The sequence below is a fragment of the Anas platyrhynchos genome, chromosome 6 (assembly GCF_047663525.1).
Source record: "Anas platyrhynchos isolate ZD024472 breed Pekin duck chromosome 6, IASCAAS_PekinDuck_T2T, whole genome shotgun sequence".
Taxonomy (NCBI): domain Eukaryota; kingdom Metazoa; phylum Chordata; class Aves; order Anseriformes; family Anatidae; genus Anas; species Anas platyrhynchos.
In genome coordinates this window covers 20,663,151-20,681,317 of record NC_092592.1, presented here as the reverse complement: position 1 = coordinate 20,681,317, position 18,167 = coordinate 20,663,151, and the positions used below count along the sequence as shown (strand labels likewise).

At 40.5% G+C, this 18,167-nt stretch overlaps 1 protein-coding gene across 6 annotated transcripts in view; it reads right to left on the bottom strand.

Annotated features, from left to right (window-relative positions):
• The window catches only part of GBF1 (golgi brefeldin A resistant guanine nucleotide exchange factor 1), a 102,239-nt gene that overhangs the window by 75,247 nt on the left and 8,825 nt on the right, over positions 1-18,167 (bottom strand). The window contains exon 1 of one of the 6 annotated variants that reach the window (XM_038181163.2): positions 3,065-3,176. The exons of the other annotated variants lie outside the window; for them this stretch is intronic. Within the exon in view, the coding sequence (XP_038037091.1) occupies positions 3,065-3,161 (97 nt within the window). The 5' untranslated portion in view covers positions 3,162-3,176. Of the gene's footprint in view, positions 1-3,064; positions 3,177-18,167 lie in introns of those variants that run through there. 6 annotated transcript variants of the gene reach the window in all.

Below are 18,167 nucleotides of genomic sequence, written 5' to 3'. Positions count from 1 at the left end.
AAATTAATCCTACATTCCTGTTTAAAACCTGTTCTTAAGTAGGGAACCAAAGCTAGTATTTGCCCAGATAAAGCTGAAATGCTGTAATTATTTCTGGTTGAAGACAGCACTGGTAGATCAGACAATTTTTATTTGCAATGGTAGAATTATAAAATAAGCACTTCTCTGACACAAACTGCTCTCACATTTCAAGCTCTAAACCAGATTCTCCAATAAAGAAAAGCAAGTCCCTCCCTTACCCCCCCCTAAGGTGGCTCACATATAAACTTCAAAAATTTAAATGCTGAATTTTAAAGAGTAAACCGTTCCTCTTCTGTAAAAATAGTAATTCTCCAGGTAGCCTGTTAAGTGCTTCTCCTTACCACCAAGTCTAACTCTATCATATCAAGGCAAAAAAAAAAATAATCCTGTCACCAAATAATCTGCCCAATAGACCCCACGCTGACTATTCAAAATACTGACTGCTCAACCATACCACCCACCATCCTAGGACTATAGGACTAAACTAAAAGTTGTGAGAGAAGACTCTCAATGTGAGCAAAGACAAGAAGATGAAGTCAGGTTTGGTTACCCTATAAATCATTACCCTCCCCAAACGCTGCAATTTTTGTTCGCTATAAATAACAGCAGCTGAAATGCAAGTGCCGTCCAGCACTGGGGTTGCACTGCCCTGCTACCACAACGCAGCACACGTCTCCTTCCTACCACACAGGAGTAGCCAACGCTAGTGTGCTAAAGCTAGCGTGCTCCTGAAGAAGACAGACCCTGCTCCACCAGTGCCTCATCACCAACAATACGGATTACCACCATCCTGATTTATGTGACCACCAAAAACCCATAGGCAGACCAATTGTCAAGCAACTGCCTGTAGGCTGCTTGCAAACCCTACTGGTCAAAATCAACCCCGCACTACGGCGTCTGCGGCTCAAAAGCTGGTTTTGTATCCTACACAATGCTTCTGTCAGCACTTCGGAGACCCCAACCTGATTAATGACATTTGTCTGGGACCCTCCGTGCACCCAGCATATTGTTGAAAGCTGTTGAAGCAGGACAACAGTTGCACCCTCCTTCACACCAGGCGTAAGCCAAACCTGTCATTCCCTGTTTAAAGTGCCATTAACTGGCCAGATTTACTGCTCCTAACCAGCTACTCCAAGGCAGCTCATTGTAAGGACTTCTATTAATCACTGCAATTTACCCCAAGTCCCATGGAAACTTGCAGAAACTAGCTCCTTCTACTCTGGGTTACACAGATAACAACATCTCATCCCCAAAGACTACCTCTCTGCTCTCAGCCACAAGCTGTTTCAAAGCTCACAGGGGCAGAAGAATTGTGCATTTGTCGCTGTTTCTGGTAACATGAGCAGCTGCAGGAATTCTAGTATCATTCCAACCACTTGATTTATGTCTAGAAATAAAATTTTGAGACATTGAAGAGCCCAAACTAGAGGAGAGAAAAAAAAAAAAAAAAAAACAACTTTAAAAACGTGGCCTTCAGCATTACATGGGTGGCTTAAAAGAAAATTCACTACTATCCTTTCTACACCTGGTCACTTACCAGTCCGTGAATTCTGGAACATCACCCTTCAAGCAGCAATTTACACACTGACTGCATGATACACTCATCTTTATAGACATGTAGTATTAGTAACAGAAGAGGTGTACCGATTTGATTGAAATCTCAAAAGGGAAGAGAAAATGACAGCACGTCCTTTGCTACGTACTATCCAAATAGGTAAAAGAAGCAACCAGGATGAAGCTGGAGACGAGTCAGGCCAGACTTGTGCCATCAGCTTCCAGTCCTACTCAAACACCAAGGAAACCGTCCCCACCATTTCAAGGGGCTATGGGTGGGGGCATCATTCCAAGTGTTTTTCAAGAAAGACAAGAGACAAAAGTTACTCAAAAGAGATAAACACATACCTCTCAAAATAAATTGCATCCTACTTTCTAATAAATTAATCCTTTATGTTTCCAGACAGCTCATTAACCATGTAAATTTTTTTCTCTTACGTGGCTTATCTCTGGTCACATCTGGCCTTTATTATCAGTGCAATCAGGACTCTACAGGCCGAGTTATCTACACAAAAGGCAATTACTTCTCATTTTGGTTTAATTTTATCCATGCCTTTTTAGGTAGCTGTTACCTTAATGCCCACCAAACACCATTCCTCACCAGTTTCCTAAGGCTCCAGAAAGTTGAGTGGAACACACTTATCATGGAAAAGACAAAAGAAAAGCCTATGAGATACCGAAGTCTTTTAATGCAACCACCAAGAAGGACCAGCTTTATGCATTTCACTTCCCTTCCCACTCGTTCTGACTGATTAACCACGACCTTACGTTTAAAATTGCTACTCAGGTCAAACCCTTCAGAGGGCCTGGCTCGCCTATAAAGCACCAAGGTTAATCTTCAACAGATTCCATTACAGCCCATTCAGCTATTCTAGCAATGCTGTTTGAACACGCTTCCTCCACAGTGCAGGTCTTTTTCCAAGGTGGTGTTAGCTGTCTTGTTATTTTGAGAAAGCAGACTATGTCCTTTTCTTCAGCTCCCATACCCAGCCCTCCTCATCCTGGAGGATATGGACCCCATCCCAGGCTTTCCCCACCCCAAGCCTGAGTAGTATAAACAGAGCAGCACGGTTACTAAACACAGTTACAAACTTCCTTTTGCTGTTGTTAAGCTTAATACATCCTTGCCCACCATTTTTTCCACTTCGTAGCAAAAAGCTATTTGCAGAGAGGAGATGAACAGCACATTAGTTAAGTGGTTGCCACGATAGTTCTTCATTAGCCAGCCTTCAAGAGGACCTCACATGGCTAGCAGACAGCATACTAAAACTACCTTCAACTTTGGACCATCACCCTTCTGTTTCACAACACCACACTCAAGAATTAAACTGTATTCTGGCTTTAAGGCCAGTCCAAATCAAGACATTTTCTAAGCAGGAGCAGGCAAGCACGGCCTCAGGCATCAGTCCTTGGGGCTCCAAAACTGTCTGCCACTCTCACCATGAGGCTAGAAACTTTGCAGGAGGCAACCAGCTAAGCCTGTACCTACCCAGCCGATGTACATCCACGCTGTACTGCCAGCTGTGATGGAAGGAAACCGACAGGGAACTTGTAATCCCGGGCAAGGTCCTGAGCGTACTGCGCATTTGCACTCTGAGCGGATATGTTGTACTGGCACAACTTCGCATGCTAGAAGTTAACAAAACGGTTCTGTACATAAAACTACTCAAAATATGTTACTCAAGTAGAATGACTCCAAGACATCTAAATCTGTATCTTAAGTCTATATAAATGCAGTGACAATTGTCAGGGAACACAGTTCTTCATAACTAGCATGGCTTTGTATAGACACAACCAGTATAGGTAAGCTCGAGTAGCAAACAGGCTACCTTTGGAGAAACCTGCTGTGATAAAACAAGCCCTCAATTTCTGCCTGGCCCAGCCTCTGCAGCTGTCTGCTCCATCTCCCTCTAAAATTATCAATGCCTACAGCAGACTTCAACACAGCATACGTAAAGCTTTTCCACAGCCGCCCCATCAAGAAGTCCAGCAGATAAGAGAAAGGCACAACCTCAACCACTACCCCGATGCAGACACAATTTTGTTACGGATAGTCACACAACAAAAACTTTACCCTGCCAGCAGTGTTTTGCTCAACAAATGGATTACAGTATTAAAGAGCACAGCGTGACTTGCCAGATCTCATCTCTCAACTTCCGTACTTAACAGAAGGTATCTCGAGCAAGGAAAGGAGCTTCCCTCTCATCAACCTTCTTCCTTCACCCACACTGAAAGGCAGGCAAGGATGGGGACTTCACAGCTTGCTATAAACTGAATGATGCCTGTGACTAAGTCTTGGCTGTCAGGAGAGCAAATCACTGCCAGTCAGCCCTGAAAAAAGGGGCTACCCATTTCAGTCAAACCTTTAATCACATCCCAAAGATCAGCAGCACATCACATAGCTTTTTCAAAGCTGAGCTGCATAAAAACATATAAAAGCAAACTAAAAAGAGCTTCATCAAGATTTAACAGCGGGGACTCCTTTACTTCAATGACTTGATCAGAACAGGAAAGGCTCAAAATGAAGCATTTTGCTGCCTCACCATTAGGGACTAGTGCTACATGAGTAACTGCGATGTCCAGATACGGCACAGCTCGAGCCTCACACCCAGGAAGCAGCCAGGCAAGACAGAGAAGGCAGCTCCGCAGCTGCCCTGTGCAGGCAGCCTGGTCAACAACACAAAGATAGAAGTTCAATCATGTGTGCATTCGGTGCTGTCCCCAACCAACATAGTCAGGGGTTAATATTCAGATGGCAGGTTTAGTCTCGAAGAGATGCGTTGCTGAATTGAATTTAGGTTCAGGAGGCTCCTACTGAGCTTTGTGTGCCTCCGAATCCTGGGGTGACTCTTGCTCACTAAACGCCGATATTTGTATGAATAAAAATGAAGGGATTTAACAAATCTTGTTCCTGCACACAGTTGTCAAAAAATCTGACCTTTATAACAGGAAAAAGAGGGGGGATTTAAAGGTTTAAAGAAGAGGCAGTGGCAGCCTGATGTATAACAAACCTTTGAAAAATTATGAAGCAGTGAAAATCCCCTACAGGTCCCAACAAAATGTGTCCAATTTGCATTCCTGCAAGCCTTCCATACACCACTCTGCTCCTGTGTGTACACAGGCAAATAAATCCCTAGGAATAATACAACAGGGACCTGAATCTGATCTCCAATATATTATTGCTCCAGAGCTCCATTCCAACCTTCATAAACGGCTTTTTTTGTTCCAGATAACTAAATCAAAAGCAGTCCTGATAAGCTTTCAAAGCAGGGAATGTGAGGAATGGTTAAATGAATGTTACAACTCAACCTATTACAGACTAGAGAGCATTACAGAAGAGGACAGAGGGAAAAAAAAGGCACACATGACACTCCATGTCTGGAAGTCATAAATTCAAATCCAGAGGCACCTGCCTTTCTAAGCCCCTTTATATTAAGCCCAACAAAACTCGGTGCTGACTGTGCAGAGGGACATAAAAATCGAGAAGCGAGAAGAACTGTCAGACAAACACAGGGGTTTTCCTATTGAAGTTATAGGAGTTGTAAATTTGACACAGAAACGTTATGGTCTTAATGAGCTTACATGGGAACAGACAAAAATGCATTACACAAAGTAATGGCAAGAGAGAAAAAAGGAACAAAAGTCATGGAAAACAAAGCTGAACATTTTTTTATAATTTATTTATTTATTTTTTAGAAAAGCATGCTCTTTTTGCAAGAAGTTTCTGTGGCATTTAGGGCATTTGCCCCTAAGTACTGTTTGTACACTACAACAAATTCAGGCAGCTTTTGCAGCATAGAACTTAAGCTATGCACGCACTGGGTATGCTCCAGAGGCTTATGTCCATGTCACAAGTTTTGCCTTGCTTTCACCGCTTCTTCTATTGCTTACCAAAATCTATTCTTCTCTCAAAACCAAGAATAAAGATGCAGCATAAATATTTTACAACATGTTGTCATAGCCAATAAAGTTATGAGTAATTTGAATTTGTGGGCACAAAAACTAAGATAAATTAATGCTTCAGGTGATTTTCATGAAGTGGAATTTCAGCTCAGAAAATAACAGACACTGAAGTATTTCACAAAGGCAAGCATCACCCTTGTTCCCCTGCAAATCAGCACCCAGAAGGTGTTCAAGAGGAAGAAAAAGGTTAAAAAAAAAAAAAAAAAAGTATCTATGTTCCCACTTAGATTCTATTTACCTACATGTCCCTGTTTGCTCCATTCATAAGCTTACCTGCATTCCTGTCCCAGAATTAGCAACTAAAACAGCAAAGCATTCTAGAGATTTCAAATGAAATTTCTGTCTCTCATAAAATTAAACAACTGATATTATCAGAACAGGCAAATAATTCAGCATTTACTGACAGTAAATGAGGTTCAAATGCCATATAAGCTTTCAGTATTACCTAGACAGTTGCAAGTGACTGTTGCAGAATGCAAAATAGTTATACTTACAGAGATTAAATGCTTCCTATTTACGTGACAACACCCATCAACACAGCTAGATCAGAGTTACATGTACTTCTACAGCCAGCCTGAATAAATCATCATGTGGACACATTCAGAGCAAAGCCATTTTTACTGTGGAACAGTGGTCCTAGAAGAAATCCCTGCAGGAAAAGTAGTTCCTCTAGAACAGTTATAACTATTCCTTCTCACTTTCCTCAAAGCAGCAGATTCAAAGACTTCTATTAATCGTTCCAGAATTGTCAACTGAGAATTCTTCTGTTTTTAACTTTTTACTGAATGTATATCTATCCTTTCCTTCCAATTTCATCTATCACAAATTCTCTTACTGTTGTTCCTCCAGCTTCAATTTCTAACCCACATCTGGTTCACTTAATGTTGCAGAGCACTCCACGCAAGAGATACGTAACGATTAAAAATAAGCAACGCGGTATTTGCACATTTTCTATTGCTTTAAAGACATCCAGTCAGCCTGCTCATTAATGATATGAAGAAAATGGACTACCTTTCTTAGACTACAAATATTTAGGCTTTCTTTTCATACCTCTTCATGTTCGGAAACACGGTTTATGAGAAGTTTAAAATAGGATACCCCCTTCCTTATGCATATTCAACCTAGCCTCATTCCTGTTTGTCTCCCAATAATACTCCACATTTTATATTTAATACTCTACGTGTAATATTTCACAATTTCAAAGCCATTAACAAATAATCTTTTTTTTTTTTTCATCCTTCTAGATTTCTTTAATATCTCAGTAACTGCAATTCTTTCCAGTATCACTGTGTGCGATTCATTTAACACGCTGTGGACAACCTCAGCTTCTTGCCTTTAGCTCACAGCAGAGCTCTTGTAATTTTAAAATAAAATACAAATGTCGGGGAAAGGAACATCCTTTTACTAAACGCTAGTGAACACAGGAGCAAATATAATCTTCTGACTCTGTGATATGTTTGATTTCTGTTGTGTTAGATGCATGATTAAAAAGCAGTTAATTGTAGTACATACTAACAGCTGATGCACAGAAAAGCAAACAACTGTTTACTAGTACCAGATGAGCAGTCAACACAGGGATCTTGTGACACAAAATTTCACCTGCAACCACATCAAGTTCAGCCCTTTCAGTTTTATTCCAGGGAGAGCCAGGCAAGGTATGTGTGTGGGGAAGGTCAGCACAGACTTTTCTTTTTAAATGCACTATTCAGACACTCTTCCTTCTGTTGAGGTTTACGCTGCAAATGGCCTACAGACAAGTCGGGTGTGCTATGTAACACAGCTAGTAAATAAAATAACAAGTGGCAAGGCTCCTCTGTGACTGAGAAATGGTGAGATTTTTATCCCTGCCGAATTCAAGACAAGGAGCACAATGTTTGGACCTAGCACAATCAGAATAAATAATAAAACAATCCTGATGGCTTGCAAATATTTTTGAAGAAGTCTGTACATGGACAGAACAGTTTTTTATTTAGCCACACAGGGTTTATCCAAAAAATTTAAAGCACAGAATTTCATATTCTACCCTCCTGCTTTTAACTAGAGAAAGTTTTGGATAGCCTCTAGGCTAATTCAACTGCATCCTCCAGCAAATTAATTAATATTTCCTATATGTCACAGAAGATTCCACCATCAGTTTGGCAATTCTGAAGAAAAAGACTTCTAAGCTTATTACATGGAGGTTTGCGGGACAGAATTGAGAAGAGACTCATCTGCTCAAGGAAAACGCTGGCATTCATCTACCACTTTGTGTAAGGGCAGTTATTTACCCCCAATGCCCTTGGACGCGAATTCTCTGCCTCCACATTTGCGTGGTATGCCGTGCACCTGTCGGCTGCTAACCCCACCCCAGGCAGAGCTGCAGCACGGGGCAGCAGAGCGGGAGCAGCACGCGACCCCTCGGCACAGGCTGCAGGGCGAGCGGCGACCTCGGGCAGCTACAGCACACAGTGGGCAGGGGGCCGGCTCCCATACCTCCTCGAGCGAGCAGAGGGAAAAACTGCCCACTGTACAGAAAACACCCTTTGAGCGGTACACATGAAGTTATTCCATGCTTTATGGAGAGGGAAACAGCAGTATCAGCTATTGCAGATGTCTCTGGAGGATGGGTTTTGTTGTTGTTTTTCTCGAGTTTCTTCACAAACAATTCAATTTGCCTTGAGACTTAGGTCAGTACCACGGTGGTTTGAGAGCCTTTATCCCTTTGCCAGCCAGCTTTTGCTGGAGGAAAGCCTTGTAATTGGCATTTTCTACCCCTGCTTGTTTTCTAAATAGCAAATGCCAACAACAACAACAAAAAAAAGAATTTTAAAATGGGCTTTCAGGTTTTTGTTTGTTTTTTTCTTTTCCCCCTGGAGCCAGGTGGGCTAAACCTGACTGTGTTTCTAAGCAAAAGCCAGAATTCTTCTGTATGATCATCTTTTGATTTTTTTTAGAGTTTTTTTTCCCCCACATTTGATGTCCACGCAGTGAGTTCTCCTCTGCCCTATTTTCAATAAGAGCTTAAACCTGAACAAAGCGTGTGCCACTGCTATTTAAACACCGCAGGATATATTGGCATCAATTCTCTACAGCTACTCCTATCGATCATACCATTTCGGGGAATACTCCCACCATACAAACATACAACAACAGAACGCAGCAAATGTGTCAGATCCTGCTTGCACCTTTGCTATACTGAAAGGGATAGGTCTAAGAAATATAGGAAATTGTTATTCAGACGAAAGGCAGACAACACTTCCTTTCCCAGAACAATCTGTCTCCTGCCCTGACAACCCGTTCCTGCTATATTTACCCAAGCAGATTTTGCCAGCGATATATTTCCAGATGCACTTGAGCCACATGTCGCTGTCAGTCAGCCCAAGCACAGTGGAATCTGAGCGGAGAGCAGCTCCTAGAAATCACTACATGTTAATCCATGCTTCCTCTGCTGCTCGCCTTTAGAGTTGAAGGAGACAAAATGTGTAAAGCATTATTCTCGGTTTATTTTGGAAGCAGTTGTGGGGACAAGAGGTACTTCATTTGATACAGCTATTTACTTCAACTGCTTTCTTTATGGCTGACAGAGACACCTGAACAGTAAAGAAAAAATAAAAAAATCTGAAGCATGCAGTTAAAAATAACTGGCTGTTTCACCCAATTAATACTGGTTGTCTAGAAAGCTTATTGTAAGGCTGTCTGAGAAAAGGCTAGCTTCTAAACAAGGAGCTTAGGGCTCTAACCTGCCATGGGAGAACCGGCTCATCATCCAGGGGAAAAAAAATTGTAATCTTTGTTGGAGTAAAGAACCACAGATCAAGCAAAGAAGATCAGTTCTAGACCTCAAGACAGTTCAATTTAAAAACGCTGACCAGCTAAAACAAGCTGAATTGTGAAGTAATAAAAATAGGTTCTACTTAAACACTAGCTTTGTTTCCTCTGAGCTAAGCCCCGTCACCACTTTAACAGCTATATTATTCCTATATTCTGTGACACACTTCTCATCTCATCCCATCTCTTTCCAACCCTAACTGTACCGCAAGCTTCTTCTATTTTCAGTTTTATAGACTACTTCTTACGCAACTATCTTGGCTCTCTCGAATTCCTGAATTAAGCTCCCTGAGATTCTTTTGAACAAAGGACCAAGCAAACTTTTCTCCACCTCTGTGTTTTTAAAAACTCCTCTTCACAGCTCCTGCCTCCCTCAGTATGGCTTCAGCTCCAAAGTGCATTTTTTGAAGCTATGGTGATGGAGGGGGAAAAAAAAAAGCCACCCCTAAGGACCTTACTAGCAGGAAAACATTGTTGTTAACATTGCTGGTCAGTCAGTGGAGCCAAGGTACTTTTCAGTTACAGGTACTATGAGCCTTCCAGAGAAGAAGATGGGAGCTGAATCAGTGATGCAGCAAGAAGGGCTGAACACAGGAGCTGAAAAGGTTTTAAACTGTAAATATCCTTCCTTTGGCTCCCTCCTCCCCTCTTCTGGAAAGCACAGACAGGCAGTTTCAACCTTTCCAGGGTTTATTTAACTGGCTTAACAGAGGGTCCTAACAGGTCACAAATAAGCTTTTTAAATAAAAAGCACAAGTTGAAATCAACTGTGGATATATCAAAACTCATGGCCAAGCCAATTTTATTGCTCAAAGTGGAATTAAAAATATTTGCAGCCCTCTTTTAACAGCAGATTCACATAAAACCTCTGCAGCTAGTCGAACACAAGTAGAGGTTCCTCAGAAAAAAGGCAGACCCATTCTTCTAAAACAAACAAGTGAAAAAAGAGCTAGGTTTCTATCCAAAACTAGTATTGTACTAGGGCAAGTATGTCCTTTAGAACAGCTTAAATTATTTTCACTACATTAAAACTTGAAAATTTGTATATGGTTTTTGGCTGAGACAGCATTCCCTAAATCCTATACACTACCATGCTTTCGTACACTTTGCTTTTCAAATCTGTAACACTGGAATACTTGTCAAGGATCTAACAGGCACATCATACAAGAGGAGTGGAGACCAGCATGACAAGAAAGAAAATAAGCATCTTATGGGTGGTATTGAAAGATGTTAAAAATTAATGGCCAGTGCTGAGTAGGATGGAGTGAAATGTGGGCAAAATATGAACTGCATTACATTTTAGAGTTTATTAGCAGCCTTGTACAGCTGCTCAAATTCAGGCATCTAATACGGGGATGTGAACAGCTGGTACCATCACCTGCTGTTCCTGCAGAGTGAAAGCGAGTGTGTGACCTTCCGCTGCAGCACACGAGCCCGGTGCATGTGAACAAGTACCAGAATGGGCTGCGAAACCCAATAGCATTAAGAATCGCCACCCGAAACAACATGGTAAGGCTTAAAGGTGGCTGAAAGAAAATGAACTTCACCTTGAGGCTTTTAGTGTATTGTTAGTAAAAGAGAAAGGCATAAAACAGCTTGCAAAGTTCAAGTTGTTGCCTCTGACACAAGCTTTAGTAGTCAGTTACCAAACAGCCATTAAAGCAAGCATTCCTGGATGCCTACTGTGGTCTCCCTGTTATTTCATTCTATGTTTCTTCAGCGATTTATTTTTCTTTAAAGAAAACAAGACGTTTTTTTCCCCGTTTATTAAATTACCATTAAGCCACTCTGTTAGTTGATCTACTGCTTTTTAAAATGTCTGAATCTTTTCATTTCTGCCTCTCCTGTTTCCCACATTCCGAGAAAGAGGCAAAACCATTTCCCTAAGAAAACATTACCTTTTTTTTTTTCTCCAAATGTACAAAACATGGACATTTCTCCCCTTATGTTCTTAAGTAAACAGAAGTCTTCATGATGCAAGTGTTCATACTCTTGCATCAAGCAAAGAAGTTACACGCTATATAAAAGATTGTGGTTCAGGACTGCTAGCAGTGCCAACACAGCAGGGTAGATGTGTAAGTTCTTCCATTCACACAGTGAGTGTTGATTAGATCAAGAGAAACACACTCAACTCTGGAAAAACAGTCCACAATTCAGCGTTACTTTACCTTCATTAAACCATTGCTGTACCTCTCCACCAAAAGCTAATTTTCCCACAATATCACAGCACTCCTGTTTCAACTGAAATAGCCTTTTCCTGTTGACCATAACATATTTTAATGGACCAGTAAATATTTGGCAAACATATTGGGCAAACACACTTCCTACACCTTTGTGTTCACCATGAGCACCACCACTTAGGTAAATATTCCCAGGACTGTATTCTCCCCACTCCCTCTATCAGTGCGATTGCTTCACGTCTGAGGTGATCTCACACTGAGGCACAATGTATGTAAGAAAGGAGAAGCACAGACATTTTATAGTGCTTGTTAGATCTTCAGGCTGACTGAATGTATTTGCATTTCAGATTCTGAAAACCCAAATGTTTTAACAAAGAGCCATGCACACAAAGGAAAATAAAGCATTTCTAAACAACAAATGGGAAAACCTCAGACTGATGTGAAAACCAGCGAATGACACCTCTCTCCTCCCATGCTGCTGTGACAGCCATCTTAGTTATTACAGAACTATTACAGGCCACTATAAACTGTCTAATCCAGCTTTGAAGAACGTCCAAGTTCCTAAGTGCAGTTACTAAAGATGCTTACATAAGCAACCGTATTCTACCATCGCCACACTTTCTTTCTAGAATAAAGCCCCTCCCCTAGACCTCATAGACTATTCTCCTTCAGTACACAATGATCAAGATGACAACCTCATTTTGATTTACATCAACAATACCTCACATTTATAATTTGCCACCTGAATTATTTAAGCAGCCAGTCAAGAGGTAAATGGAATCTAATTTGACAGCCACCTGGGAGACTTCTTCACTGTGTCAAGAAAAAGGACAATTTATTGAAAAGTAACAGGGGCACAGAGACACATTTTAACCATCAATTTCACCTGAGAACTAAGTTAAACTCAACCAAAAGTGAGCAGCATAGTTCTGAAATCTCCAGTCTCACTTGAGTAACAAAATAGCATGCAAATACGTCAAGAACTACTAACAGTCATGCAAGAAACTCACACTCCTGCACCAAGGAAAGAAGGCAGACATGTTCAGAAAAAGGCTGCTCTGTTCATAACTGATTCCTAGCCACATATGAACAGTAAATTAGTAGACCAAGGACAAGAGTGGAAATCAGAACCTCTGAAGTGCTTACATACAGACAGACAATCAGAGTACCACCACCATCACCAAACCATTTATCGTATGCAACTACCAGGCATTAATCAAGTGCGCCCCTTGAGCATGACAACTGTGTAATTGTGATTACAGTGCAAAATACATCCGTGTACACTATCACAGAAACAGTTTACCTAAGTTAAACTATTTTAAACTAAAATATGGATTTTAACAGGACAGCTAAAGCCAGCATCACTTTGAACTTCAGTTCCATTGCATGTATGTGCAAGCTCTCATCTGACACGTTGGGGTTTTATTTTGTTGTTATGTCGTGCCCTGTTCCTCAGCTGTCATGGAACTGCACACCTTTCTTCCACAATGCGCTGGCAAATAATAGTAGCTTGAACCGACAAGTTTTAACTTCATGATTGCATGATGCAAAGAGCACATTCATTTCAGGAAGTTCAACTGATGAAGAGCGTTTCTATCCACACCCCCTAAACTAACTGAGGAACGTCCCAATATAATCAGTAGTCTAAAGGAAAAGCAAATTGTTTCAATGCTTAAAATGGCATTTCCAAGTCACATGGATACAGTATATGATGCAATACAAATGCTGATTTATCATCAACTTCCCACAATATCGAAGACTAGCTGATAAAACATCTTGAAAAGGAACACTTATTTTCTACAATTTTGTGATGACCTGTACTCATTCACTGTCCCTAGAAGATTTACTTATATATATCAATCACGGTTTATCCTTCCTCACTGTATTAATAAATTTATTGATTTCAATTCACTCCCAAACTTTTTTCCCCAAAAAGTATCTGTTGGAAACACAAACACTCGATTGAACGCTCATCCATGACATGCCATTTCTATCTCTTTCACCTCAGAATCCATCAAATCACAAGACCCAACCTTTAATCCACTATATTACAGACAACATGTAACAAATTTTCCATTCTTTGTTGTATTTAGAGGTGCTGTAGAACAAGTTCAAGTCGTGTCATCTAAAAGATGACAGGAGTTATTAAAGGACTGGTGCAGCTGGAAATTTTATTATCTACTTGCAGGACAAACTGGCTTTCGTGTATCATTTTCTAAAGACAAATTTCATAAGCGTTATCTTGACCTGTCTTTTTTTTTTCTTTTTTTTTTTTTTAAACTTACAATAAGGAGATTCAAAGCAAGTGGGAAGGAAATGTTTTTCCTGACTGTAAATTAAAAAAAAAGAAAAAGAAAAAACTTCAAATATATACTGTACAACACTCAGCAGACAAGCTAGGTACAATTACTTTAAAGAAAAAACTCATGCAAGTTCAGCAACAAACAAGCAAGCCTCCAACTGTACATCACTCACAATTAACGTCCCCATACCAATCAATTTGGTATTTTAATAACAAATTTACCTATTGTTCTGCTACTTCTGTACTTACCTTGAATACCTCCCATTCCACTTGTCTTCTTGCTTGGTTTTGTCTTCTGTCTTAATTTTCAACAATTATTGTGAGAAGCTGCACTTTATCACACATCCCTGCACTACCCCTGAGAACAGGACATTTTGCCTCATTGAATCCTCTTTCAAACCTCTCCTTCAAACTCAGATCTTGCTATAAACATTATTAGGGATCAGCCAACAATGGCCTGTTTGAAGGACAAATGGAAGTAGTCATTAAGAAAAAGCTTCAAGTGTTTAACAACTTTATATACTTAATGACCTCTCTACTTCCACCCTCTAAAGCTACAAATTTCTCGAGACGAGGAATGTTTCAGTACGCATGCTGCGTATATATGACCAAGACGTGGCATTCCTATTACATAACTATACAAATATGCACCTGCACTTTCTGACAAATATTGCTTCCTTGAAGCTGATCACCTGCGAGCTGATGTTTTTAACTAGTTAGATGGCAGTGATTTAATGAAGAGGACAGCAAAGATAAGGAAAGCTGTGAGAACAGAAGAAGGGCTACATATTTAATCAACTCCTACTACAATTCAACATTTTGCATATACTTCTTCTTCCAGAAGGCTTTTACTACCACGCAAATCGCCTTACTGTCTCTTAATTGGCCACAATCACTCTTAACTGGTCTCAAACAACCACAAAGACAGCAGGGTCAAAAACACCTGGAACAAAACCTCCATGGATAACTTAAGAGGAACCTTAATTTCAGCGAAGCATCTGGCATTGCCCTTCTACCAAATCAAACTGCAATTTATAGCCCTCTAATGTATGTACATTAGGCCATTTCCTTTATGGCTCCACTTCACACAGAAGCAGTAACTGAAGGAAATAATGGAGTGCCCAACAAGTGGGAAAGTAATTGCTCAACAAGCGTGGAACAAGAGAGAGTCAGTTGCACACCGCGCACATGTGGCAGCTCTTCAGAGCCCGGCCCTGCAGTGGTAACAGAAGGCTGGTGTTAGAGAACAAGCACACTGCAGGAACTCTGCCAAGCAACAGCCAGGAGCGCTTGTCCATCTAAATCCTAGGGTCCTTAAGGATTAGGGGTCAGGAAACAATTCCTTCCAACAGCACCACCTCCTGCCTGTACCTGCCAGTCATTAGCCACGCACAGTCAGGAGACCAGCTCCGAGCTCTAGTCTTACACTACACACAAAGAACCGTATTAAAAGGATGCTACAGTGGCATTGCAAGGATGGTGGGCAGCAGAAGGGACAGTTCAGATGCCCTGGCTTGAAGAGAAATGCAGAAATACCTTGTGTGAAGACCATCTTAATGGTTTTGGTTGTGGATTTTTTTTCCCTCTAGATATTCCCATTGTCACTCCATTTCTATTAAATTTATTCAGCAAGTTTCTTACAACTCAGAAGCACGATACAGAATTCAAACATAAAAGCTAAAATGTTATCAAACTAAGGTTGCTACACAGCCTCTGTCCAGCCCTTTCTGCCTGTTCAGTCTCGATTACACATCCTCTGTTACAAGCTTCCCCTTCCCAGGAGTCCCATTCCACCCAGGGCCCTGTGTTCAAAGCCTCACTGAACAACGCAGCGACCAGTGGCCCTGCACCTGACTCCTCACACGGCACAAATGCTGCCCCACAGACAATAGAAAAGCCTTGCAAAAAGGTTATGATGGTTGCCTTAGTGCATGTATACGCCTCAGAAATACTAAGTTATTCATCAAGCACATTCCTTCTCTTTCTTCCTTTATATTGAACTAACACCATTTTCATGTTAGTTTCGGGCTTGAGAAGTTTACATCCCAGAAATCTCCCCGTGCAGTCATCATTCACAGGGCACAATAGTGTCACTCCACGAAACTCTGTTAGAAAGTAAAGGAAAAATATTACCAACCACCTGAGAAGAGTGTGGTTTATGATTTCTCCCGTAACACAAAGAAAATCTACACCAAAAATTATCAGAGGGAAACTCAAAGACCTTAGCCATAAGACAGCCCTTTGCTTCATTTGATGCTACAATGAGATCAGAACTTAGATACATTTCTCTCAAAGACAGTATCTAGAACTACCTGCAGCTTTAAAGCAAAAATAGTGCATTGTTTTACATTCTCTTCTCACTTGGAAGGATACGTGCCCTCTTGAAGGCTAGGAATTTGCTTTAAAAATGAGAAATTTACTGCAAAGTCTGAATACAATCCACAAGAATCAAATAGTCTGGGTTTAGCCTGCAAGCAAAGCACCACATCAAGGTTGTCACCATAATCTTCCTATTTCTTATAGTGAAAAGATGATAAAAAATATTAAAATAAATTAAGTACCAATTCTGTACACTGTGTTAGATCATCTGACATGGATCAAATTGCATTGCCACCTGCTAATTAGCAAGGATGAATTAAAGTTATGGAAGAAATCTTACTTTCTCAATTTTTAAGTATTCTTACACCTTATCCATTCTTCTTAAAAATAAATAAATAAATGTGGAGAACTTGACAAAAGCTACATGTTAGCCAGAGCTGCCTGGTCTGAGAAAAGGCCCTACATTTATTTTTACTACTCACTTACCACTTCTTAAAATGAGATCTTACAGGAAAAGTTCGGGCATTAATCCCAAATCAGGATAAAATTTCTGTATTGTTTCATCTGAATGTCAGATTTTCCTTAAAAATTGAGTTTCCAGAGATCAGACATGAGAAAATGAGTGTGCAATCAAATCTACATACCAGAAAACTGATGGCTACAGTAACAAGTATATTAAATCAGTACACTGGGCAAAGGTTCTCCTATGGTTACAGTCATTTGACCTTTAGCCAGCTCTTAATGCCCCAGCCAACCCTCTAAAGATGGAGATTTGCAGCAGCTTCTTGTCTGAAATAAGCCATGAAAAGATTCTTCTGAACCCACTGTACAAGCATTCATTTAAAATGTCATGAATGTGCATGAAATCTGAGTGCTTCTAACAGCTTACTTTGCAGCTTCTGTTTAAATGCACTGACTCTGAACCACAAGAGGATAAAAGGACTCAAACCTTCCAGTCTGGCACTCATGGCCCTAAAACATACACAAGCACCTCTTCACAGGTGTGTTTACCTAGTTTAAACCTTATTTAAATAGACTCTTGATGCACACACTTTCCACAAACACCTGCTTCTCCCACTGCACTGCTGACTTGTACAAGGCAGTTGCATTCAGTTATTTTCTGTCCTAAAACCATCCTACACACCAGTAAGCAGTAATTCAGTCACAAAGATCCTGGTTACTGACTCATCCTCCCAATCAGAGCAAAGCACAAATTCTGCCTTGAGGAGAAGGACTACAGAAGTACCTGTTTTTATCTGCACATCAAGCTGGAATCGTCTAAAGACTTCAACAGCAAGATTTAAGAAAACCCAATCCTCACCAGATCATGGGAAAAAAGGCTGAGTTTGAGTTTGTATGAGTTTGTATTTCCAGCCATTTTTGGTTACAAAACCTCTACCATCTGAGCTCAAGAGCATCCTAACTTAGAAACACTCAGGAAAGAGAAGATGCTCCGTTACCACTGGACATCAAAAAGAAGCTTCCTTTTGTTGACCTAAATCCATAACAAAACTGACAAAGTGAACAGACTTTAACATCCAGACGTATTTTCTAGATACTCAATGTACTTTAAAAAGCAGTCGAATGAAAGCTGTGGTGCAATTACCCTAGATGGAAATCTGTATCAATACTGCAGCTTCCATCAGCTTTAAAATAACCTTTGAAGACCTGGTTTTGTTTCAATTTTGCAAGCCTAGACAAAGCTTGATAGTCATTGTTTGCATGCAGTCATAACTCGGGACACTAGTTTGTGTTTTTTTTGTTTTTTTTTTTTTCTTCTGAGCATTGGAAACATGAGACATCATATCAGACAGGTTTATGCTGCTCATCTTAGTTCAAGATTCAACTATTAAGTTTATCTTGGAGTAACATACACACCACCCAAGATGAGAGAACATCAATTTTTCTGTTTTTCACACCATAGCTATCAACATTAAAACATATCCAGTATGTGAAAGTGTAAAAATTGCACAAAATAAAACCAATGAGAGGGGATCAGAGAAGACATGCTGTTCATTTTC